This window comes from Triplophysa dalaica, chromosome 11 (assembly GCF_015846415.1).
Source record: "Triplophysa dalaica isolate WHDGS20190420 chromosome 11, ASM1584641v1, whole genome shotgun sequence".
Classification (NCBI taxonomy): Eukaryota; Metazoa; Chordata; class Actinopteri; order Cypriniformes; family Nemacheilidae; genus Triplophysa; species Triplophysa dalaica.
The window spans coordinates 12,432,938-12,459,366 of NC_079552.1; the positions used below are offsets into that span (position 1 = coordinate 12,432,938).

General features: G+C 37.8%; 1 protein-coding gene across 3 annotated transcripts in view; it reads right to left on the reverse strand.

Annotated features, from left to right (window-relative positions):
• LOC130432049 (pro-neuregulin-3, membrane-bound isoform) overlaps positions 1-26,429 on the reverse strand; it is a 266,697-nt gene that overhangs the window by 14,680 nt on the left and 225,588 nt on the right. For 2 of the 3 annotated variants that reach the window (XM_056761277.1, XM_056761275.1), the window contains exons 3-6: positions 26,065-26,138; positions 10,217-10,243; positions 4,008-4,110; positions 3,233-3,359 (exon numbers count right to left, since the gene is read on the reverse strand). In XM_056761277.1, coding sequence (XP_056617255.1) covers positions 3,233-3,359; positions 4,008-4,110; positions 10,217-10,243; positions 26,065-26,138 — 331 coding nt within the window. The remainder of the gene's footprint in view (positions 1-3,232; positions 3,360-4,007; positions 4,111-10,216; positions 10,244-26,064; positions 26,139-26,429) is intronic. The other variant, XM_056761276.1, reaches the window with a different exon arrangement.

Here is a 26,429-nt window from a genome sequence, read left to right on the forward strand (position 1 = left end):
ACAAACAGTTGTTTTCAGATAAAGATGTGTAGTCTGCCAGCTAGAGGAGGAACCTTATTGAAGAAATAGAAAATACGCTGGATGTGTTTTATGTTATGTCTAAGTCTTAATGTTAATTTGGATAACATAGTTGTGTGATTTATTCACATTGGTCGTGATGGCAGATAATGTGCTATTAAAAATGTCAGGTGAGTAGGAGGTAGAAAAAGAATGAGTAGAAATAAAGCTGTAGGAGGAAGTGGTGGTAAGACATTCTGACTAACAACAGATTCATCTAAATTCAAGAAAGATGGTCAATAAAGAAATATGTGACTCACTAGCCTGCTTACTAAAATGTTAATGGGAATAAACATGAAATGAACTTGTCAGTATTTTTCATTTTTGGGTGAGAATATTTACGTAGAAACCCAAAACCATGTTGAGATTAGTATGTCCGTCTTGCTTTACAAAAGTAGAGTTATGACTCACAGCTATTTAAAGTCTTTTCTTTAATTTAACATTCATTTCCTGGACATGTTTGAAGGAAACAGAAGCCGTCTGATTCATTTAACAACAGAAATTCTGAATTTAAGGTCAACACTTTAGCACAACGTGTCTTGTGGGTATTAGAAAAGATGGAGCCTGATCATTATTGAAGCAGTCAAATTATTTTCCCTTAGAACTGCATTTTGGGCAAACTCAAAAGAACCAGTTTAGGCAATCAAAAATGATTTCATCCAAAATCGTTTGAAAGCTCATCTGCCTGATCTCTGAAGATGCACTTTCTATCTTACTCAAAGTAATAGTACTCAAAGAACTTTCCAACACTTTCACAGGTCTGAATAGACAACGTTATTTTATTCAAGCAAATGACTAGATAAATTCAAGCAAAATGTTTTCAAAAACTTTATCTTAAAACTAGTGTATACTCATCATTTCTGTTGTTCTTATTGTGTTTCTTTATTTAGTATGCTTCACCAACAGAAATAAACTTGGAAAATATGAGATGTATGGCCGATTAGTTAGCTCCTTCCGAGTTAACAGGTCTAGGTACCAAGAAAATTATACACCTGCTTTAAAACAATTATCACATAAGATTTCATACTTTTGGGGGTGAATGTTATCATATATTACATCATGAATAGAGAGCTCTTAAATTTTTTGCTGACCCTCATGTTGGCTGCAAGTCAACGGTTTTAAATTAATTCCATACACAGAAATCAAGACCTTGTGGCGTGTGCAGGGGCGATGCAACATACAAATACTTTAAATTATTAAGTTACTTGTCTATTGTTTTTTACAGGCTGTGGGCCGAACTTTCAATGATCTCTTCACAGCAATGCGCATGAAATAAACATGAAATCATGCTAGGGGCTGGCAAAGATTGTGTGTAAATTTGAAATGTGATTAAATAATATTTTAGACCAATAAGGATATAGATTTCACAGATTTTTCTCCCCATTCATTGGTACATTAAAGTACTTATTGTTAAAAAAACTTGTCATGGAAAAGCAGTCTAACACTATAGGCATGTGTCAAATGCTTGGCTATCCTTGTCACCCGACTATATTTGATTGCTTTGGCTGGCATTTGCATGTCCGTGACAGCTTGTGATTGCTGTAGCGATTAAACATCTCACCGGGTTTGAGTGACAGTCAAATTACCACCGTGTTTACCATGTAAATAGCCTGTATCGGCTTATCTGTGATGGATCTGCTGGCTGAAAATATTGAGAAAGTGAGGAATATTAACAAATCCCACAGTGGGATTCAGGAAAAATAATGCAGTGTCTACCGTCTCTACTGGCACACAAGACTGTGAGATGGAACGTCAGAAACCACATAAAGTAATCACAAACCCTTGACGATGGACTAGCTTGACTACCATTATTAGTGTGTTTGTCTTCATTCAAAGATTTAAAAACTTTGAAAAACTTTAAGTGGTGTGAGGTTTCCGGTGTTCTTAGTTTTAATCACTGATCTGATCGTGTGAATGCATGTCTCTCATGGGCCCTTTTGAAGATTTGGGTTAAAACCACATGTATAGAGTAAATCCAAACTGTAATACATAATTGTTTATTTATTGATTATTATATATTCAAAATTTTAAACATCGGTAACACTTCACAAAAAGGTTATATTAGTAAATAAATTAACTAACATGAACTAACAATGAGTTATATAGTTTTCAGCATGTTTTAATCCATGCTAATGTAAGTTAATGTCAATTCAGTTGTTCGTGTTATTTAATGTTGCATTAACTAATGTTACCAGTTAAAACGTTTGAGTTTAAAAATGTGTTAGTAATGTATTAATACAATGTGTATTTGTAAATGCTTAAATTAACATGAACTAGGGCAACGTTTACACAATGAAAAACGTAAAAGTTTTTCCTTTGCGTTTTTGAAAAGTTTCACGTACACATGACAGCGTTATCAAAACTGTCTGCATTTACACGGATCCAGGAAAATGGATAAAACCGCTGTAGTATGCATTCCAGGCCAATAAATTGCGATTTTTTTGTGTAAACAAACTGGACGTGCCTTTGCACATACACATGCATAGTAACTAGCCAAAAGTGCTTTTTAATACCGTGTTTGACTAATTTGCGTGTTTAAAGTCTGCCAAATGTAAAAAGTGTTTCTCCACTGGTCTCATTGGTGAAGAAAATCCATATTTTGCTGGGAAACCGTTAATACATAGCCGAGCAGCGAGAGCTCACAATGTGGGAAGCCGCCATATTGTTTTGGCTATACCTGCGTGACCGAACGCGTAGTACGCATGGGCGAGACGTCATCGTTTTCAGATAGTTACGTCTTGTAGTTTACATAAAGTTGCACTTTGAGACCCATTTTCAGAAGTTTATGTTTTCAGTTCCCTAAAACGCTGTTTCCGTGTAAGTGGACAGACAAAACGCATAAGTGTTTTGGGTTTTTTCTGTTGGAAACGGTCTTGTGTAAACAGCCTCTTCGATTAATAAATGCTTTAGAAGTATTGTTAGTTCACGTTAGCTAATGCATTAACTAATGTACACAAATACCTTATTGTATAGTGTAACCAGTATTTTTGTTTGTATTATGTAAATTAAAGGCTATTGTTTTATTTAAAAAAGGAACAAGTCATTGGATATGCTCCATTTAAATTGTATAAGAGATGCATCAGAATACAAGGTGTAGAAATCTTGCTTAAGTACATTCAGTTACTCTCCAGATACAAAGCATGTTTAACACAGGGGTTAAAGAAGAGTTCTTTACCTTCTGCAGCTGCAGACCGGACTGAGGCCTAAGGCTGGGTTTGAGGACCAGACTGGAAGAATTGAGGTTGTAGTTTTTCTGGCTGCGGCTTTCTTTTAAGTGAGCCTGAAGCTTTTCTCTCCGCCTCCTGTAAAGCAACATAATGTGATATGTATACATATGGTGGGATATTTATTTAGACGAACACGGACTACCACACTCGTTCGCACGCACACACGTCATCGCTTTTTAAAATAAGCTCTGAAGGCAGCCCACTGTTATTTTCCTAGGGGATCGTTTCTGCCGCACTAACATGTCATTTATTTATTTTTTCAGGGTGCTCACTAAGAGTACCGTGTGTCATTGGTGTCGCTTGGTCATTGAAGACAGACTTTTTGATTTACTGATTAACTTGACCCAACTCATGGATATATCCCTATTCATGCTGTCATCCATTTTTACAGAATAGTATGCCTATAATAATTGTGAATATCTCAATTAAATATGAGCCGTGTTGAATAGCAGAAGCTGCAACACATTCAAAGAAAAGTGAAGCATGGCAAAGGCCAATTTTTTTTGAATTTATTCCTTTTTGTAAATGTGGCCAGCAGATATGCGTGTGCTTTTAAAAGAAAGTAAGAAAGTAATTACGTTCCCTCCTCCAGTCATTATGTTTCTAGGCTTCCATACAGAAGCAGCTCTTTCCTCTATATTGTTATGGTGTTGTAACCCCTTTTTCCAAATGATATGCCCTCGGGAAAAGCTCAAGCTTTGATTAATTCTGAGGTCCACTTACTTGTTCCGACAGTAGAGAGCCATACAAAGGGTGCCTAGAAAGCTGATCCCCATGGCAATACAAGTGATAGACATCACTTGTCTTTTGTACACCTCCTTGCTCTCTGTTGGGACGAGAAAGACAAAGAAAAAGCAGGCGATATGAGCAAAGCATTCTCTGTTATACAAAACCCAAGATCACAGCGCATATTCAAATCTGTCTACGGAAGCGGTGCGTGGATAAATATTTTCTGTTGCATGGGAGATAACTAGGAATATGAAAACACGCCTGGTTGCTCAAGTGGGTGCTTGAATTAAAAAAAAGTGAGCAAATGTTATCTGAAAAGCACAGTTGAATTGAAACCAAATCCCTGAAATGAGGGGAGTAATAGGGGCGTTTTCTTATTGAGGAAGGATAGCTCAGGGCAAGTGATAGGGCTTAAATGGACACTATTAAGTGTGAAAAATAGCAGCTGTCATTTCTCATATGAAAGAGTAAATCATTCTTGCCTTCACAAGTGTTAATAGGCAATCAATCAGATTATACACAGACACAACAGAGTATAGAAGCGGTTGCCACAAACATCACATCAGAATGATAATGAATGCGCTGTATATGCTGGGACTAAAGTTAAAACACTGATACGAGCTTCACAAGGTCAGTTTCAAAGGAATGTTAAAAGTGTCCCAGCTGAAATACATAGACAGCATTATAGCTTCACAAAGTTATAAATTCAACAGATTATCTAAAGATTCACATACTGTACATCCACTCAATCGACTTGAAAAAAAGCACCAAAACACAATCTTTTGAATACATCGATACGGTTGTGTCTCTTGCTTATATTTATTCATGGCTTCTTGTGTTTTACAAATTGATTTATTAACTCATGCCATTATGTGTCCACCCTCATCATAATTAGAGCGAATGGAATCCAGGAACACAGATAGCAGAGAGAGGTAGGGAGGTGGTGTTAGCTCATCCTCTTTTTGCATTCTGTGCCCACTCCAGCACATTACCTCATCCTCTTCCAGGTATCATTTCACATATCATTTCTCTTCCAGGTACAATCTCTCACAGAGAAGAGCTTGATGGGTGCTTATGGGAGATGGTTTATGTTAATTTATCTGTTCTTTCATTCCAAGCCTGCTATTATTCCCCATACTTTTACAGATATCATCAATCTTCTCAAAATATCAGTCTCTCTCTCTCTCTCTCTCTCTTTGTGAGTGTGACAAGCTGCTGTACAACATAAAAATGTTTCATTTCCTCATATTTTTTTTACTTTTTACAGTACATATGCTGTGCAGAAAACACAAAGGAGGATTTGTTGTTAAGTGTTTTGAGCACACGAAAAACATGTAAAAATGTGCATAAAATAGAATGGTGATTTTATTTTATCTACGGCACTTTATTTCTTACTGTGTCCTTAAGAAAACACTTTACCTGGGACCAGTAACACTGTTGCTTCTGCATTCTGTGTTGTGTGTATTTGTACTGTACATTTGTACTCTTTTCCTATTTTAAAACATAACATTTTAGACTATGGTTGACTCCATAGACAAAAAGTTAAATGCTCTCATTTGTAGGTCACTTTCTTAGCCCAAATGAAGGGTTAGAGTTACGTAGTGCATTACGTTTTATTTGTGAACAGACACTGATTTGTAAATATCAATGTATCAACTTCTCAAATGTATGTTAAATTACAATTATGTACAAACGTTACAAATCCTATGAAGTTGATGTCTAGTATTGAAAGTTAGATTGTACTGATTTTATGATAAATGTGAGTAATTGTTTAATTATGACAATTATATTCAGTCATACAGCCATTGCAAATGACTGGAACTTATTTTATTAAATAATTTTATATTTTTATAATTATTAATTTAATTTTTTTATACCTTTCTTGATCATTTCAGCAACTCAAAGTCATCAGTCTTCAGACTCAATGAAGTATTTCATTAAGACGATTCAATCAGTGATTTGGAAGAAACGTGGTAATGTGTCTCAGTTTTATGACATTCAATGCAGGACTAGGTGAATAAACCTGCTGTGAATAATTGTATAGGGTCCTTCTGATTAAAGTGCCCACATATAGAAAACGTAACCAAGACTACAAAACTTGCAACCCAGTTTCAGAATTTAAACAGCTGTGAGAGCATTTGAAGAAACTGAATTAAATTGTTCTGTGAGATCAAACTGAGAATATGTAAGAACACACTGAAAATTAAACTGCTCTATTATTTGATAACAATGACAAAGGTTTGTGTAATAAATTAGTTGAAAATGAGTGACTGCTTTGACGCACACTTTAAGTGAGCATTGTGCATTGCCTTGTGAATGTCCGTTGTGTAGTCATAAACCAAAAATGTTGGCTTCTATACAGGGATGTAAAGCATTTTGAATCAAAATTTCTTACAGAAGATTCTTTCTTCTTTTCCCCTCATTCGCACTTAAAAGGAAAGCAAGCTCAGTATGAGGTCTTGAAGTAAAACGCCGCAGGAATCACTCCCCTCTCTTTCATTTATGTAGTCCACTTAGAAGACGTGACATTTTCTTTACAGGTTTTACTCAGCTCTGAATGTTGACGTGTCAGCTATCAAATCATTGCACACAAAACCAAAGGCTTAAACAAGCTGCCATGCTGCCTCCTACAGCTGTGTGAGAAAGGTATGAACTTCTCAATATTTATATACACACAGCATTTATATGATATTTAGATGGCAGGCACTTCACAGACTCTGTCCCAAATAACACACTTTATGTGAACTTGACATCCATGAGACAGCGCAGTGTCTTGTTTGTCATTTTATGATTAACAAGTAAAAGGACTTCATTTTAGCAACCTTAATGGGTCACCCAATAGTCCATCCTTTTGACCAATCATAGTTTACAGAGAAAAAATATATATTCAAGCGAGAATATTGCTAACAGCAAATGGATTTTTTTATGAAATCGAAACAGAAGATCACATCTTATTGTGTGTATTGCAACACTTGTTGATCTGGTGTGTTTATGTATAATAGGTTTTATCAGTTATTATCTCCTGGAAAACACTGATGTTTATATAACATATTTGTTTTATTTCTATTTATTTAAATGAGTTTCTTCATATCAAAATAAAAAATGTGTGTCTTGATCTAAAGACAAAAATGCATAACATTAATTTAGCTGTTATTTAATAATAGTCTTTAATGTAGATTTGTTTGATATATGCAGAAGCATATGGACATGCACATGCACACTTTAGAGAGAACTCTGCTGCAAGGACTACATTTTCTCTTACAATTTTCTGTTCTATTGCTTGAACTTATCCAGAAGTGAAAGTTGTTCAGAGGGCCCATTGATGGAAGGTGTCCCAGTTTACGGCAGGCAGGTTAATGAGGTCCTAACCCCAATGATGTGCACTGTGTACAACGTGACCAAGAATACACATTAAAAAAGCAAACAGGGTCCATTTTTCATTTTATGTTGACCTGAAGTCTGTCCCGAATACACACATTTATAACCGATAGACCCTCAGACTTCTCATGGCTCTGTACTGACTTACATCATCACTTGAATTTGAGAAGAATTGAAAAGGTGAGGGTTCATTTGGAACACGCCTAAGTCTAACCTGCCAATGGAGAATAACAATTCTGACAGCTCGATTTTTTTGTTCTTACTCTTTTTTCTTAAGTTCTGCTGTGGAAATCCAGACTCCTGTAAAGAGTCTTAATAAGAGATCAGAGGAAGTTACGGAATGTTGCTGGTTCAAGACCCACAAAAAACTTTGCCATGAGCTACAACCATTGTGTCCAGCAAGACGCTTTGCATAAAGGACTACTTGTGCAGTCAATTGACCACATTCATTTTGTGTGATTAATTGTAAGAAAGTAAATGGATTCTGAAAATTAGTGCAATTAATCATGGCCCTCTCTGTATGAGTGTGTGTTATGTGTGTCTCGGACAGATTATCAAACTTGATTTCAAACTGTGGGCTGTGGGCCAGTGATAGCCTTATGTTCAGTGATATTGAAATAAAACAACATATTGACTCCTAAAGCCACTCTTTGCAAAGTCTATTCAATGTTTTTTTTTCCACCAGAATAATGCAACGCTTTTATTTGTGATTAACTCTGTTTTACACAATTCATCATCATGTCATTAATTTGATGAAATCCGATTTAAACAAAGGTTAAACATTTCTCAGAGTTATTATAGACTGCCCTGCTTCTCACACACCATTATGTGCATTTTGCATAAATTTATACAAAACTGCAGTGTCTTCTGGTATCAAAACATGTATGTATATTAAAATAGGGACCTGAGACCATAGTTAAAAATATGTAATCTACTGCTTAATAATGGGGTTTCCTTAGGTGATTCAATAGATTTTAATGATGCCCCTTGCAAACAAAGTGTCGCTCAGATTGGAGACAATGTAACAAAATCGCCTCCCTGGAGCCCGATTAATGCTCTATGGATGCAGTACTCTTTTTATTAAAAGTACCTCTCATTAAGACTTTGTCTTGGCTTTGTTTAAACCACAATGACATCCCTCGGTTTAACCAAAGACATAAGTGACCAAAATGCCCTATATAAGGTAAATATGTAAATCTACCTTAAATTAAATAAAATCTAAAGTGCTGTGGGCAGGCCATGACAAAACTAAAGTGTTGAGGTTAAAATGCTTGTGAATGTCGCTCTGGAAAGCAGTTCAGTCATTAACTTGATGAGTTACAGAGCCTGATTTATCTACAAGATTGCTGAAGATGGTGAGTTTCTCTATTTCAGAAAGTTGGACAAAGAAATCAAAATCAAAATTGGAATATCAAAGTGAAGAACCTGCTTCTCTCAATCAAAAACGCATTGAAAGCCCCGGCAATGGAAATTGGAAATCAACGCGAACAAAATCCATCTGGTCTGTTACCCAGACTCGCCCAACAATCTCCAGTCCTGAGAATCTTCCAAGTGCTATAATCCAAAAACTGATAGATGTTTTACATTAAAGGGATAGTTCACCCAAAAATGAAAATTCTTCATCATTACTCAACATCAAGTTGTTGCAAATCCATATACATTTCTTTGTTCTGATAAACACAGAGGAAGATATTTGGAAGAATGCTTGTAGCCAAACAGATGTTGGCCAACATTGACTACCATTGTAGGAAAAATGTCTTTATACATGTCTTTCTGAGGAATGTGGGAACAGTTTTGTTGCACTTTTGATTACCATTGTAATTTTTCCTACCATGATAGTCAATGGGGTTCAAGAACTGTTTAGTTTCATTAAACTTGAGGCTGAGTATATAATGTCAGAATTTTTCATTTTTAGGTGAACTGTCCCTTTATGGCAAAATGTGATATCAAAGTCACAGCAAAGAAAATGCTCTTTGGGCGATGCATAGACCAAACACAAACATAACAAACAATCTAAAACTATCATGATGTCAAATTATTATTGGTGGCATATACTGTACATACAGTAAGTGTTTTGTTGCATATAGGCTACCCCTATATATCTAGAAAACTTCACCAAGTTGAATACTCGTCACAGTACATTTTATTAGACACTGATACCTGTGTTACCCACACAGACATCTAAATGGTTACCTCAGAAACTATGCCAACAATATGAATTCACCCTCTCTGTCCTCTCAACACTTCATTGCCGTTTCCAGGGAGACCAAGGAGCATTAGAATTCTGCAGTGGAATGCAGGCAATTGATTGGAGGAGAGGGAAGGGTAGTTAGAGAATGAAGAATGAGTAAAAGGAGGAACTGTGATGATTCTTTTTTTTACCCGACTGTACAACTAAACGCACACTACACTAAGTGCACAGGGTGCTTATTTGATTATTAACACACCATAGAAGTGAACCCAAGTATACGATGTCGAAGTAGCGGTTCACCCAAAAAGAAGGCGGAACAACTTTCACACCAGTCAAAACTAAATAAAGCAGTCTTATCCTTAAATTATTACATTTCTGTAAATGCTTTCTTGTTCTGGAAGACTCTGTTCTCTAAATATAGAAGCTATTTGTTGCGAGAACTCAAGAAGGAAAACATTTTAGCCCACATACAGTGCACAGTCAAAAGAGATAACAGCAATGTTCACATTCAAACACATGCAATGAAAAGACAGGCACAGCTGCACAAAGCAGATACACGGCTGCCTCGGCTCATGTAAACTCTGCAAGCATGATTCATCGCTGTGCCAATAGGAAAAAGCTTTATTTTCCTTACCCATGAACTCAATGCCCAAGTGATCCACTGCTCCAGCGAAGATAGGAGAGGGCAGGAGGAATGGAGGAGGGGAGAAAAAGAAAAGGAAAGAGAGAAAAAGATGTTAAAAATGCTTGTTTGTATTCATTACTCAAAGCCAACACATTTATTGTGGGTTATTATTTACGTAAAAACCCTGCACTGTTCTTTGTGTGTAAAAAGAAACCACATGATGTGAGGCAAAATATACTTTGAAACAGAGTGAGTGCTTCTTTCATCCCTGGCAGATCAAAATATGCCATAAAACGCTTATATATTGTAAATTGGGAGCTGCTGTCATCGATAAGTGCTTCATTCATTTTCATTAATAGTATTTGATGCAAACCAGCAGTTAAACCAACCCCATATATTTAGCAAACAGGTCTTCAACCTTTTGAGGCCAAAGTCTCCTATTTCATTTTTATGATGCGTACATTAAATTTATTAAAATAATACAAAATTGGAAGGTCCAGTGTATGAAATTTAGAGGAATCTAGTGGTGAGGTTGCGAATTGCAACTAACGGCTCACTCCACCTCTCCGTCATCTATTTCAAAGCACTACGGTACCTGAAACAAGACAACTTTAGACCTGTCGCCTTGATATCATTGGTGATGAAATGCTTTGAGAAATTTGTCAGGCATGAACGTATATTGAACACTCAAAGCCTTTCCATTGCAGTTTGCTTATCAGGCTAAAAAAGGTGTTGAGGATGCCTCATCCACCTTGTTAAACATGATAATAAAACATCTGGTGGGATCAAAAACCCATGTTAGATTGCTCTTCGTAGATTTTTCATCAGCTTTTACTACTATTCAGCCTCATGTTTTAATAAAGAAATTAATATCAGAGTTTAAATTAGAAATTAAGTTGGTGGGGGGGGAGTAAACAGTACAGTTTCAGACAGCCTTACCACATCCACAGGCTCTCCTCAGGGATGTGTCCTCTCACCCCTGCTCTACATTCTATATACTAATGATTGTGTAAGTAAACACACGTGATGATGATACTGTAATTGTTAGTTTGTTGAACAAGGATGAGAATGGTCACGGTCCAGTGGTGAATGATTTTCTGACATTCTATTTTGCAAGTAAATTTAAGAAGACCAGAGATATGGTAATTGAGTTTAGATCTAGTCCCTCGTCTCCTCAACCAGCCATAGTGAATGGTCAAATGGGCTAGTAGTTACAAGTATCTTGGGCTTATCATTGATAACAAATTATGTTTCGATACTCATGCTGAAGCAGTATGTAGGAAAGGCCAAAGGCTCTCTACCCTTAATATTAGTGGGACTATTATGACCATGTATTATAAATCTTATATTGAATCTGTACTTTGCTTTTCTATATTCTGTTGGTACAGTGATGTAAATGTTATGCACCGAAATTCATTAAATGGCATTGTTAACAAAGGTAGTATTGGCTTTACACAGACTGGGCTATTAGATACCTTTGAACAATTTGTTCAACAGAAAGCTAAAGCTATTCTTGCAGATTGTACTCACCCACCATTCCATGAGTTTATAATGCTTACGTTTGGTGTATGTTATAGTATGCCCAAGCAATTGGAATAGATTCTCTTTTATTCCTACCGCAGTAAGGCTTTTAAATTTGTGCGATGTCTGAATGTTGTGTTTTTTATTTCTTGTATTATGTTATGTTTCTTTGTTTTGGTTTTTGTTCTTGTATGATATGCTTACAAATCTTATGGTGCATCAAAAATTGCCATTTGGGCTTATAATAAACTTTGAACCTTGAACCTTGGCACAAGACAAAGATGTTGTCACATTTTTGCTTCTTTGGCAAAGGAAACAACTTATTTACAAAACACGTCCCGTAGAGCAGTTTGTCTGTGGGGAACGCGGTGTATGCAGATAAAAATAACTCATTTTAAGGTAGTAAAACATACCACTTCATTATGGAAAGTCTTTATACACCTCTGAACACGTAGTTATGTATATTATATAGCATTTCTATCAATAGACCCTCCAAAACTGCTGGACACACTGGACCTTAAGAGAGACATGTATTTCACATTTGAATTGCTTCATATATTTTGATGGGGAGGTGGGGAAACATTTAGCCGAGCGTAGCTTTATTGAAACATTGTATTTTTGTTAACTTTCACAGAAATGTGAGATCATACAATAACTGAATGACGCTTTTTTGTACTATTTGATTTACTAAGTTACGAAAAGATCAATTATCATGTTACCACTTTTCCCCAAGGCTATGAGATTTTGCATAATGTCTTCAGTAAATCAGACCCTTGGAATACATCTTCATTCCATCTTAGAATTCTCTGGAGCTGAAGAAATGGCAGCTGTGCTGCAGGTATGTGCTCTGTGGCAGATTTAAGAGTGCGCGTATTTGATTTATTTTCGCTTCTCTTTAATGCAGTGGAGTAAACAAGATGAACTCGGAGCAAAAGATTGTATCTCTCGAGGATCTGTGAATGTGTTAACAGCAGTAGGCTAAGAACGATGCTTTTTCACAAAGACAAATAAAGATGACATTTTTGCTTTCTTTAGTCAGAAATATTTTGCTTCATTTTCTAACGAGAGCTCTCTTTTCCTTGGCATGCAATCAAATTGGGGTAATTTGACTGTCTAAAAGTTTGGAAGGTTATAAAAGGCTGTATCAAGATCTTTGAGTGTAAAGGTTCAAAACCCACCGCCTACACAATAACTAGAATTTCACAGGCTGACAGGAAAATAATGGCGTGGTTAAATTTGGAGCAAAATGAATAAAAGTGGATACGTTCGCAGTGTGTGTTTCTACAAAGACAGAAAAGTTAGGTTGGTGCCCTTGGGAGCCAGTGTTTGAAAATGCCAACAAACTCATTGAAATCCCTTTTAAGAATCTCTCCCAAAACTATCCTCATCTACAGTATATAAACACAACATGTAGGTGTGAGTTATCGTGTAACATTGTGAACGATGCATGATGGGATGCTCTCTCATCTGTAACAAATATAGGGCTTAGCTCACTGACTCTGTGCCAAGAATTCCGACCTATCCAGGAAATGTGAGGGAGCAGTATGGCTGGAAAGTATGAAGGTGGTTATACCTTGATGTCATAGTGTGAGGAAAGACAGAATGTGAGGCAGGTGCAGACTGTGGGGATTCAAGCCCATTTGCTTCCCCTAAACACGTACACACACACACACACCGTGAGCCCAAAATAAGCTCTCTCTATAGCTGGCTAGAGTTTCTTATTTAAAGCTATGAGCCTTTTGGGAATTTTGCTCCTTATAAACATTCCTCAAAGCAACCAAGGTCTCTAACACCGAAATTGGAAACCTTCTGTTACAAGCTACACAGAATAAAACCACCCAGTCACTTTAGTAAACACCTAGAATCAAGTTTTACCATGAATGACTGCTATATTACAGCCCCCAAACATTGATCGTATGCAGCGCTCGGTATCTCAAATGAGATCAGGTCTGTTCTTGAGAAAGTGAGAAAGAAGGACATGGCTGTTGACGCTTCTCTTGTCGTTCTTGAGAAAAAAAACTGCCATTAAATTGCCTCAGTCACAGGTTCACAGGGGACGTGACTCGGTTCGTTCTTACAGTCCCCTAAAGTGCACCTTGGATGAGGGCTAGCAATGAAACTGAGACAAAACATTAATCTACTGAATGAGACTGTCTCAGGTATTTATCTACTCTACCATGGAGGAGTTTACACGCTCTTTCTGGACGTCGGCAGTATCTGTCACACTATGGAGGAGAAGTGGGGTGATTCTGCACCCTTTTCCTAAATGTAATTGCACCCGATAGCCTTGTAATGCTGTTGTTGATCCCTTGTAAATCCTGAGGCTTGTGAACACAATATCGACTAATACTGGCTGTCTAATTCTCTGTCTCATTCAGGTCTTAGAAATGAATATGAACATCTCATAGATGCCATTTTAGTTTATAGGTTTGTTTACTTTGCTTTAAAGAAACAATACACCCAAAAAGGAAAATTATGTCTTCATTTACTCACCCTAAAGTGTGAGTACATGAAGCAAATATGTAAAGTAAAATTTCTTAATTATAATATTGATATTTTGAAAAATGCAGGTAAGCAAATTGTTCTGAGGCACTTTTGAGTACCATTGACATTTTTCCTATTTTGGTAGTCAATATGCGCTAGAATCGTTTGGTTACAAGCATTCTTCCAAATATCTTTCTCCTTGTTCATCTGAACAAAAACTATTTATACAGATCTGGAGCAACAGATGGCAGAATTTTCCTTTTTGGGTGAACTGTCAGTATTCACTTAGCAAAAGTTGTTCTTCACATTCATCACAGATGTTAAATGTCATTATACAGTATATATATATAATGACATTCCAGGCATGATTTTTTAAAACATAAAATACTATTCAAAAGACAAATGTTCAACATGTAGTAATATAGTAACATATTCTGAACAAATAAAGATACCCCACAGGTAATCTGCCTCACATTGGTGTACTTATTGAAACTGTAGTAGAATAAAATGTTTGGTCAAATGTGAGCTTATTCAAAACTGCAGCGTTTAATAGTTCCAATAACAAAATCGTATTCGTCCTTCAAACATGACCTAACATAGTAAGAGGTTTGGTTGAAGGGTCACAAGATTGCCAATCACAATCAGGATAATATGGTTTTATCTCAAGGGGGACAGCTTTTCAAGATGTTAGCTTTGTAATGGAGTAGACATCTCATCAAAAATAAAATCAGGCTCAGATGTTATCTTTCAGAGTTCTTGAACCACAGAGAGTCGTGTCCTTGACCATGAGCTTCTAACATCCCAAGCTACACACACACACAGACACAGTCTTTTCTCGATTTTTTCCTGTTCATTTTTCTTCTAGCAGCAGACAGACACACCTCCACTGTCAAAAAAAGATGAATTCCACTTTACCTGTGGATTCTATTTTGCCAGTCATAGACACATTTTACATGCTGTCAGTTTTAGATACTGTTTCACTTTTCACACAGAAAGGTTTCACTCGAGTATGCCTTTCAATAAATAATCCCCCTCAAATATTCTGTGGGCCTTAGCAGTGTCTCATAAGACTAATACCCTAAAAAACTGTTTTTGCATCATGGTTTGGCAATACTGTTCAATTAATGTACCATTATTTTCTCTGTATGGGTTGGCTGTCTCAGAGTTGGCAATATATTTATTTGAAGAATAAAAGTTATTGATCCTATATTAAAGGTTCCTCAAACCAGTATATTTGCTCTTTATAGCAGGTGGTTTTCTGAAGAAGTAAAGACAAAGTTTTTGTGGAACTTACAACAGTTCTCATATGGCATGAGACTGTAATTCCCTTCTGGTTGTAATTGGAAGGTTCATTTATTTGCGAGCATGCAGCTGCTCAGACCACACCAAGCGGCTTTCTTTCATCATGCCTAGATCTAAAACAAGAGAAATTCTACGGCATTTGCACAGGTATTCATTTAATATAACAGAATAAAACAATAATTCTAGATATAAAATGTAATGTCTGTGTGGGCTGATGTTACTGTTATTATCTTCAGCATCACCTGGTCAGCACAAATGCTCAGAGGCTCATTAAAAAGTTTGAAATAAAAAAAGACGAGGAAAAAGTACTGAAAAGTTAAACATTGGTCATATAAAGATATTAACATATCAGACGATTTATCTAAGAAACAAATGTGAAATGTCACAGAAGTATTTGAAAAATCAGCATCATTGTGCTGCATACCTTTCAAAACAGTGATAGCAGTGAAAATGCTGCTTACGTAGCCAGCTCACTATGTTTTGGAACAGAGCGACTGCAATTTAAAACAGAACATAATTTTCCTTCATTTCCAAATTGTTAAAAATGAGAAGAAGCTTGTAAGTGTTGATTAAGAGCTGTTGAGAGAAACCTGCCAAAGACCGGCACAGATATTTACAAACGCAAAGTCTCTCTGGACCTTACTCCTTACATGTCAAAGTACAAAAACATGCAAAGAAATACAATTTGTTAAAGGTGCTTTGTATTGGCAAAATACAAAACAGGAGAGAGTTTAGAAAAGAGACTATCTTTATGCTCTGATGTCTGCATATAGTTGATGTGTTTTTCTCGGCTGTCACTCCCCAGTGATATGCTGTAGAATGGAGAGTTTCCTCAGCCAGATGGCAGCAAACTCCCTGAGCTCCGACTAAAAGGCCCTGTAAAACAAGTGCTGTTCCCTGTTACGGGTGAAGGAGGAGTACGGCTTATATCAGTGTTGACTTTACGTCTATTTTGACATTTTCAGTGCAACTTAATGGGTTGCTAATTCTGTTTTCCATGGTTGAGCTGCAGAACAGCTATGTGGACAATTTCATAACACAACATTAGATAAAGTACAAAGAGTTACAGCCACTGACAACTGCTGACTGGTTTTTATGGTGTGACATAACAGAACGCATCAAAGTAGTTAGAAGCCTGTACTGTGTGTTCTCATTCACTGAGTGGATATGTGAGCTTTGCTGAGACAGCTCGTTGTCTTGGTTATCTTTCAGTGCACCACAAAACATGAATTATAGCTTTACATCTATAACAGAAATATAAAATAACTGTCCGTACCGATGGAGAGATGTCCTCGTTCCTTGGAGGTTAAGTTGGATCTATGCGGCAGTGAAAGAATCTAATCTTATCTTTGAGCTCAATGAAGCTAAATGAGTCTCCATTGAATGGCTGTTCATTGTTGGTTCAATGTTATTGCTTTACCCCGATGACGGAGGTGAGAAAGAGAGAGAGATGTCAGCCGTAGAACCTTTAAGACAGAACTAAATATATTTTAGCACTAGTGATCCAAATAGAAACATGTAAATGAACCCACGAGACCATAAACTCTCAACCCTCTACTAGCCTAAGGCTCTGAACGACCAACTGAACCCCATTTACTTACACCAACAACATCAGAGTCAACGCTTGGATGAGTTTTGGATGCATATGTGAGCGTGAGCTTTCACATGAGTGGGCGGCTATGAGATTGCCATGGCGATAGAATCAGTCTCAGAGTCATTTTCATTCCTCATCCTTGAAGCAACTCAATGCTGCTAACATCTAGAATGTTTTCATCCGACAACAAAGGATGCATTATTGGTTGAATGTTACAGTAAATGCAAAGTAAAAACAATGCATAGATTAGATAGATTTTAGAGTTCTGCAAAACACAGCAAAAGAACACACATCAACTTTTGGGTGCTTGACCAAAAACGAATCACATATACACATAAAACATACAAATTCGGTACACCAAAGCTCAATAATATCAATTCGTTTTAATCGACTTTCACAAAACGTGTTCCAAAAAACTTTTGTGAAAGTCAATTAAAACCATTGTTGTATATTTTTTATATACATTTAATAAATGAAATTTGTATCTGTACTGTTCATCAGATTGCATATCAACCATTTCAACTCAAAATATTCAACTTTTAGCATTTGATCTCCAGCATTATAACACAGCAACATGAAAATTAACGTGGAAGATGCTTAATTTGCATCACTGTATATTATATAAACCTCTGACATGTGCTATTTCAAAAAGATACAGACAACCTGTTCTGGTATTTAAATGAGCTTTAAGACAGAGGCATGGATTCTCAGTCTCTTGGTGGTTACAAATATACTACACAAAGGTCACAGATAACATAATAAATTGGGGGTTTCCCTAAATGAAGCTGTTTGCTGAAAGACATTCCAAGTAATAAAATATATCATCATGCTATAAAGACACTGCTATTGCCTCTCTTTCCCTGACATTAAGACAGACACGCACACACACACACACACACACAGGTCACCCCTGGTCAGTATCTGATCACTCTGTCCTACCCTCTCCTTCTTTGCGCAGTGGTGTATTAATGGAAAATGTGATTGATATCTTCAAGGTGGTCTGCAGACTTCAGAGTCCAGCTGGGCTCCAGCTCCAAAACAAGCAGTGTGATCTCTTTTTATGAGATTTGCCATTTTAGAGGATTATCGTAAACTACTATCACTGTCTGAAAAGGGAATGAATAAAAACAGACAAATCAAACATCGCCACATCCCGTAAAACTGCTCCCTTCTCATAAATGTTGGAAGTGCAATATAATCTCATTTGCTCATGATTTTGTAACACTGTTTGTTGTCTAAAACAAAACAAAAATATGCTTGACTTTAGACCTTTACATCACACTTCTGCAGCAGCATAGCACTGGTATTGTAAATCTGGATACCCGACTTGTAAATGGACATCCTTGCATTGCATTCTGGGATATGAAAAACATACAGATTTTTTGGCACAGTTTGCAGCAACACTCATTTTGTTTACCAAGAGCCTGTGTCATATCTCTCAATGCATTATTTAACATCTTTGCAGTTATAGCGATTGTAGACTCGTGTATGGGGGTTCTGGGGCAGGCCATGAAATTAGCTTATTACTCCAAAAAGCTTGTTAATTAAAACATAGCTACAGTTTTACAATCATGACCAATCAACAAATAAAACATAAACTGCTTCTCTCAAAACTGCAGAGACTTAGGCTCTTGAAAGACCAGACGTATAGTAATGTTCACCCACACACTGACTGAGAACGCTACTAAGCGTTGGAGAGAGGAAGATACGTCTGTCATAAAACAGGTTTTTTACATCATGAATTCTAGTGAAATATTGTAACCTCATAGGATACTGTATGCTATTATAGGTAAACCACTTCTGTGTCCAATGCCAAATAAATGTACTGAAGCAGAAGCACCTGAAGCGTTAATTTCATTTTGTCATGATTTTATCTATAAGCTTTATGGATAGTAGTTTCTATTAACTTTGTAGTCAGGTAGTGATCTTATACTGACTATAACAGCATCATAACTGTCTGTTCCTAGATATTTCTCTTTCAGAAATATCTGAAGCTCACTAAAAAGGATGGATCAGTATCACAGGTGCATTATTCAATGGTGACATCAAAGTGTGATAACCAATAGCATATATTTCTGCCTTTCTCATTTTACTTCTTTGTAAGCAAATACACACACAAGATATTTCATCATAGTTGTAAATCTCATACACTTCCATTGTTTTTATAGCAGATTTATGATCACCCACAATATGCTGTTGGCTTTATTAGATTTACAATAATTTGACTAATTTGCTTATTTTTCTAGTGAGGACCCTCTAATGTTTTTGCCACGGTTCACTTTATCTGTAAGGACATTTAAAAAATTGTCAATAACAAAAACACGCTTGCCATAACAGCTGCCATTACAAGCAAAATGGCCGAGATTGTCCAGTATTTTAAGGCACTATTATTCTTTCCTCTTAGTCAATGGATATGTCGAGACAGACGGAAAAAACAGGCCAAGCAGGGAAGCAGCAATTACTGCCCTTTTCTCTTTGACCTGCTTTTGCTATTCATCTCAAATCAGACTAACAAAAGTATTTTATGAACTGACTGTACCTGTGAGAACTAACTCAGCTGCCCATTGTTTGTCAATGTAAGGATGACGCAGTATTCCGCGCAGGGGGTTATGGGTAATAACTCTAAAATGCTCATGGCTTGTGAATAAAGGAAAAGAAGAGTATAGACGAGAGGCTGATTGACAGTATAAGGGACATTGGGGAGATGGAGAGGCTTATGGTGAATTATTAAAGCAGAACCTGACGCGCTGCCCGCAAAAAATGTAACAACTCGTCAACTCAATGCAGACCCTATGTGGACTGCAAGCGCTGGGATTGGTCTGTTTGAAACTCAGGTAAAAAAACCCTGCGATAGAGTCATGTTTACTCAAACGCATTCCCGAATGAATTATCTATGTAAGATATTTGTGCTTCTGTATTAAACATCTCAAATCTGCAACAAAAGTGACTGTTTTCTTGCCGCTATCACTGCTAATGCTTCTCAAACGAGCTCCTTCTTCTTCGGCTCTTGTCTTGGTGGTTACACAAGCAACTCGCGCGTAAACACTGATGCCTAGTTGTCATTGCCTTTTGAAGTGGACAACGATTTAGACGTATAAATGAAAACCGACTCGTAGACTACAGCGTAGAGGCTACATTGTAGGGCCTTTGCAGAACAAAAAATCGGGCTTAAGGAGGTCAGACAGCTTACGGTGGCCAGCCCTGTGAAATGAAGAGAGAAGGACTGCTAGTGAAGATGGGTTGGAAAAGGTCCAGATAGAGTATGTATCTGAAGCCACGATGATATGAGAGTGATAGTTACAACTGAACCTGATTTAGGTAACTTTAAAAAGCTAGCGTAGGCAGCTTCATAGCTTTGAAAATATAAAAGGGGAAAAGATCCCACCCTCTTCTCAGAGGTCTCTTTAGAGTTGTGCTTCCTTTCATGTTTCATTTCAATTACCTCACTTCTTATTCACAGACGAGACAACAAAACAGCACAAAGCACATAACTTTACAATAGTAAAAGGAACAAACAACTTATTTACAGTTTTGCAAGAAAATGCTGCGGTTTTGTAAGCTCACTGTTTATGCATCGGCAGGGGTGCTGAGTTAAGCAACGTTCAGACGGCCTTTAACACCCAGTGACAATGCGAGGCTGTGACTGTTGACGACAGGAAGTGGGCGTGTCTAGCAACTTGACAAAGTTGAGTTCCCTTTCTGTCGGTCTTTCGACGTTGTGTCGAGAACGACAGAAGGGGGTCCCCCTTGAGAACCAATCAACTCCGACTACTATAGAGAAGGCCAATGAAATTTGGCGAATGAAATTTGCATGCCGGTCTCCGCCCCCGGATGTCAGGTATAAAAGGAAGCCGGCGTACAGCATTCATTTACCTTTTGTTCTTCAGAGCCTTCGCTCCTGACTACGAACAAAAACAAATTACATTGCCGGATCTACGACGTAGAGCAGTGGATCGTCCCTACCTGCAGCGAACTTCCCTTGGGCGGTTCCGGAGGTGTTAGAGATTTTTTCTAAAAAGGTCCTTTTCAGGACTGAGCATTCTCCAGCGCGGCATGTCCTGCTGTTCTCTTGGGTGCGGTACTCTCATTGAGGAGGGGGATGGACACGATAGCTGCGGAGTGTCTGGGAGTCCAGCACACTGAGGCATTTTTCGTTGACACATCTTGCCCGCACTGCGGGCAGATGGTCATACAGAAGTTGCGGTCACGGGTGGCTGTCTTCCTACGGGAACCAGCCACTATTTCGTTGCTACCCTGGCTGTGACGTCGGTGGCTAAGGCCCCGATGCCCGCCAGGGTTATATGTATAGTACATATATGTATAGATTAGCCTATAAATAATATTAATACCCCTTTTTCTTTGCTATCAGGTTGAAAAGTAGAACATGTAAAAAATGCTTTAACTCAGTTCTAGAGTACATTGACGCTGAAAAGTTAAGATGCATTAAATATCTTTTGAAATCTGATTAAATCTTACTATCCAGACCAATAATATCTACATCTCAATCGTGTCTCCATGAAATCTAATCACAAGGTGCTTAAAGATTCCCTCCTTAAACAGTGAGTGGAGGGCTCGATTTACATAATCAGCTGCTTATAAGAACGCAGATGAATATGATCGTACTATGTTTTATAACCTAATGTTCCTTTGACTTGCCCTTTAAATGAAAAGTTACAAAAGGCCAATGACACTGTCATCTAAGCAGAGAAGCTAAAATATGATGAGAAGCTCTTGTAGCCAAAATCATTCAAATCTAAGGAGCCCAAAGGCTGTGAGAGCCCACTTTAATCAGCAAGTCTGACAATTACTTACCCCTCTCACCTGCTGCCTCTCGTAAAACTATCATCAGAGACAGAGAGAGACATCTAATAACCACTGATTCACTTTTCAGTAAACACATATTTGGATCAGTGGGGAATGTGGGTGACTGGAAAAGGAGAACTGCTCTTGTAAAGCTTTGAAATCAGGAGGAGGCTCTCAAAATAACAATAACATACAGATGACTCCACAAATAAGCAGCCGGTTCCCTCAGAGACGTGTGCAATCGAGAGCTAATAGGTCGCTGTCAATCAAAGCGAATAGAAATGTAAGCAGCACAAAGTGGCGATGTGTATTAAACCTTGAGTGCATAAATCATGTTGTACATGATTGCTGTAAAAGATGCATTGAACGCTCTTGACATGTGCCTGAATTGATGCCAGATGGATGCTAAATTGAGTTATCACATGAAAATAGATTTCTTAAACGGAAAACGATGGCCGACTACAGGCATCACAGATCCCAAAATACGTTTTGCTACTTTATTTTAAGCCATTGTATGTTAAGGAGAAAAACAAACTTTTGTAACCCATGGCAGATTGTCATGGAGACCGCAATGCAGATAATATGGTGACAATATGAACTAGATATCAGCACATAATCCACATATTTTTCATTATGATACGGGCTGACAAGATCTATATCTCACTGTAAATGACCCATCCGAAAACATTACCTCAGACCTGAATAAATATTTTACAAGTTTGAACGGGAAAAATTGCACAGGGCCTCGGCAGATGAATTGCAGCAATCAATATAAATTTCCGTTTATGCTTGTGTTATGCTTTCCCACGCAGTAAAGTAAATTGGCTCTAGTGACTGCAATCCATTACGTCTGTTTCTCAAACTGTGCTACAGTTGCCTCTTTGCCCACATTATTTTTTTTTAACTCAATCTTCTACTTGATCAAACTACATGCACAAGACTTTTGTTATCAGAAATAATAATGCAATAAATAATAAGTGGTACTTACATCCCAACAATTGCATTCTAATGTTTAAAAGATTTTGATACACTCTTGAAACACATGAAAAGAAACCTGTGAAAGAATGTAGGGAAAGATGGAAGTAAAATAACAGGTAGAGAGATGTATGATGAAAGCTGCGCCCCATTAAGTCAAGGACACAGTGACCCTGGGTGTCCGTCATCTCTGTGTATGTTGCTTTTAAGCGTGGCGGCTCAGCAGAGACTTTTGCTCTATGTGTGTGTCCTGACAGTGAACCCATTACTGGCATATCAAAATTTAAACACTGAAAGCCTGTTTACTGTTGTCCCTTTGCTCACAGAAAGCTTTTAAATCTGAACTGGAAGAAGAGACATTGGAGGGCGGCTGGCCGGTGAGCTCACAGGAAATGGGGTGGAGATGTTACAAGCGTTTAAACCCCTTGCAAATGTTAAGTCACTCTACTGTACGTGAACTGTGTGTTGAGGGTCACACGTATTAAATGATGTGTCACATCAGGTTGCCTCACATAAAATATGTCCGCCCCTTTTATTTCATAATAGCCATTTGTCACAGGGCTAAATTTTCCTTCAACAGGGCTATTATTGCCTGAGTTGAGTGGTAAACTCAAGTCTAAAATTGGTAACTCTGTTGTGCCTAATTCTATTTTTTCCCAACGCGCAATTGGTGGCTCCTTGTCTCTGTACCAGAAAAGATAAGAAGTGACTAAAATTTGCCAGACTAGTGATAATCTGTGCCAACTCAGTCAAGGTGCCATTCAGGAGATTACAGTGTTGTTCATTCAACTTCAAGTGAAGTTGAAAAAATCTGACAAACGTTATTTATAATGCTCAACTATAGAATTGTGTGGCTATACAATAATATTTTTTATCTTAAGAATACTGTTAATATTTTAAAGAACATATTAGCATTGTATACTGCAAATTTTTCAAAAAACAGTAGCTTACACAGTATTATATATAATACACAGCACATACAGAACATGTACATGCACATGTACCAACATCACGGCACAGTTTTCACTACATGTCCCATCAACTATTGCCCGGATTCATGAGCCGTTATTGTTTTCACCTGTACCTTGTTATCCTGTGTTGGTCTGTCTATTTATACCTATTTTTTTACTCATTCGTTGCGTGGTCTGGTGTATGTTTTGTGCTGCTTTTCTGAGCATTCTTCTCTTCACATTACTCTGTTTGATTGGATTGTTTTTTGTTGTGTGAACCTCTGCTGCCTGCCCTGACCATTGCCTGTTATTTCATCGATGCCTATGTGCTGCCTGCCCTGACCATTGCCTGTTATTTCATCTATGCCTATGTGCTGCCTGCCCTGACCATTGCCTGTTATTTCATCGATGCCTATGTGCTGCCTGCCCTGACCATTGCCTGTTATTTCATCGATGCCTATGTGCTGCCTGCCCTGACCATTGCCTGTTATTTCATCGATGCCTATGTGCTGCCTGCCCTGACCATTGCCTGTTATTTCATCTATGCCTATGTGCTGCCTGCCCTGACCATTGCCTGTTATTTCATCTATGCCTATGTGCTGCCTGCCCTGACCATTGCCTGTTATTTCATCGATGCCTGTGTGCTGCCTGCCCTGACCATTGCCTGTTATTTCATCGATGCCTATGTGCTGCCTGCCCTGAGCATTGCCTGTTATTTCATCGATGCCTATGTGCTGCCTGCCCTGACCATTGCCTGTTATTTCATCGATGCCTATGTGCTGCCTGCCCTGACCATTGCCTGTTATTTCATCTATGCCTATGTGCTGCCTGCCCTGACCATTGCCTGTTATTTCATCGATGTCTATGTGCTGCCTGCCCTGACCATTGCCTGTTATTTCATCGATGCCTATGTGCTGCCTGCCCTGACCATTGCCTGTTATTTCATCTATGCCTATGTGCTGCCTGCCCTGACCATTGCCTGTTATTTCATCGATGCCTGTGTGCTGCCTGCCCTGACCATTGTCTGTACTGTTTATCTCAAAGCTGCATATAGATCCTCAACCCCTTCAAGTCTCAGAGTGGTATGTAACAAAAAGCCTCTGGATTTAGAAGAATCTTTTCTAGCGACACATGCCTATAAATGAAAAACTATTGTAGTTTGTTCTTAATAATGTATACATTTAGATTTATTCAAAGTAAGGGGTATTAGAAAATTATTGTTATGAAAACAGAGATGGTGCATATAGAAATATTAGAGAAATTGTTCTTCATTGCCTTCCATTGTATGGACTCAAAACCACTGAATATCTTCTTTTGTGTTCCACAGAAGAGAAAGTCATATATATGTTCAACAACAGGAGGATCAACAAATAAAGACAGAATTGTTGTTTTTGGGTGAACTATCCTATCTGGTAGGCTTTCTGATAAAAATTAGATGACCAAATAAAGGAATCTTCCTGTACTGGGCTATTAGTCGGGACTGAACATCGCTCCGCTAAAACCTTTTGACAGGGTATAAAACATTGAATGTTATCCTGTGATTGTAAAGGATACGTGGAGTTAAAGTAAATGTAGAAAACTGTGTTCAGTAGAGGGGGGTGCTCTGCATATTGTCAGCCGGTTAATTATTTTATACCCCTTACCAAATACATACAGTGTATCCTCGAGCAGTAAATCTGCTCCCTTTCATCTAAACTGCTACTAATAGGTCAATACGAAAAGGTCAACAAACAGAACACCTTATAATCACAATCCATTTGTGACTCATCAAATGACTCACCCCACATGACATATCAATCACAACCAGTTCAGACACAACCGCACAAAGACTGCGCCTCATTTGACCCTATGCTATACATCGTTCAGAAACATTCAGGTTTGGTAAGGGAATGTGAATGCACAGCCATTATTTGAGTGGGTGGGAAAATCTAGAAATCTGTTCTTGTCAAAAAATATGAAAATGTTATGACACTTTTGTAATAACACGGTTATTGGCAAATGAATGCATAATTCATTATGGATCATTCGGGTTAAGGATTCATTTGGGTTAGAAACGGAAAGTTTTAATGCCATTTCTCTCAGTGACCCTGTACGCTCATTCCAGACATTGAATAAAACATTTACATGTGATATTTTCAAAGGGTCAATAGATCTGGACTTGTTGTGCGAGAGAAGAAAGTCCATGTGTTTGTATTTGATTTACTGAAGCGAAAAACAACACTACTCACTTGGGTCAGACAGAATCGAGTCGGTCTTGGGCAAAAACTGGTCACAGCGAATACCCTGGAACCCCTCTTTACACCTGATTTGAAAGAAAGAAAAGCATCATTAGGATGAGATCATTAAGCAAAGGCTTTTATGCAAAGCGATGTAAAGTTGACATAATACAGGTTGATCTCTCAGAGCGCCCGGAGGTTAAGAGCAGTGGCGTAGTAACCATCTCAAATGGAGGAAAGATCTAAATATTAATTAGTGGTCCTAAGTGATTCGAAGTGGAAAGTAGATAAGTGGGCCTTAATAGAATTACTGATAACCGATGATGGGCTTTTGCCATAACCAATCGGTTGCAGCTTGTGCTGGGTCTTAAAGCTGT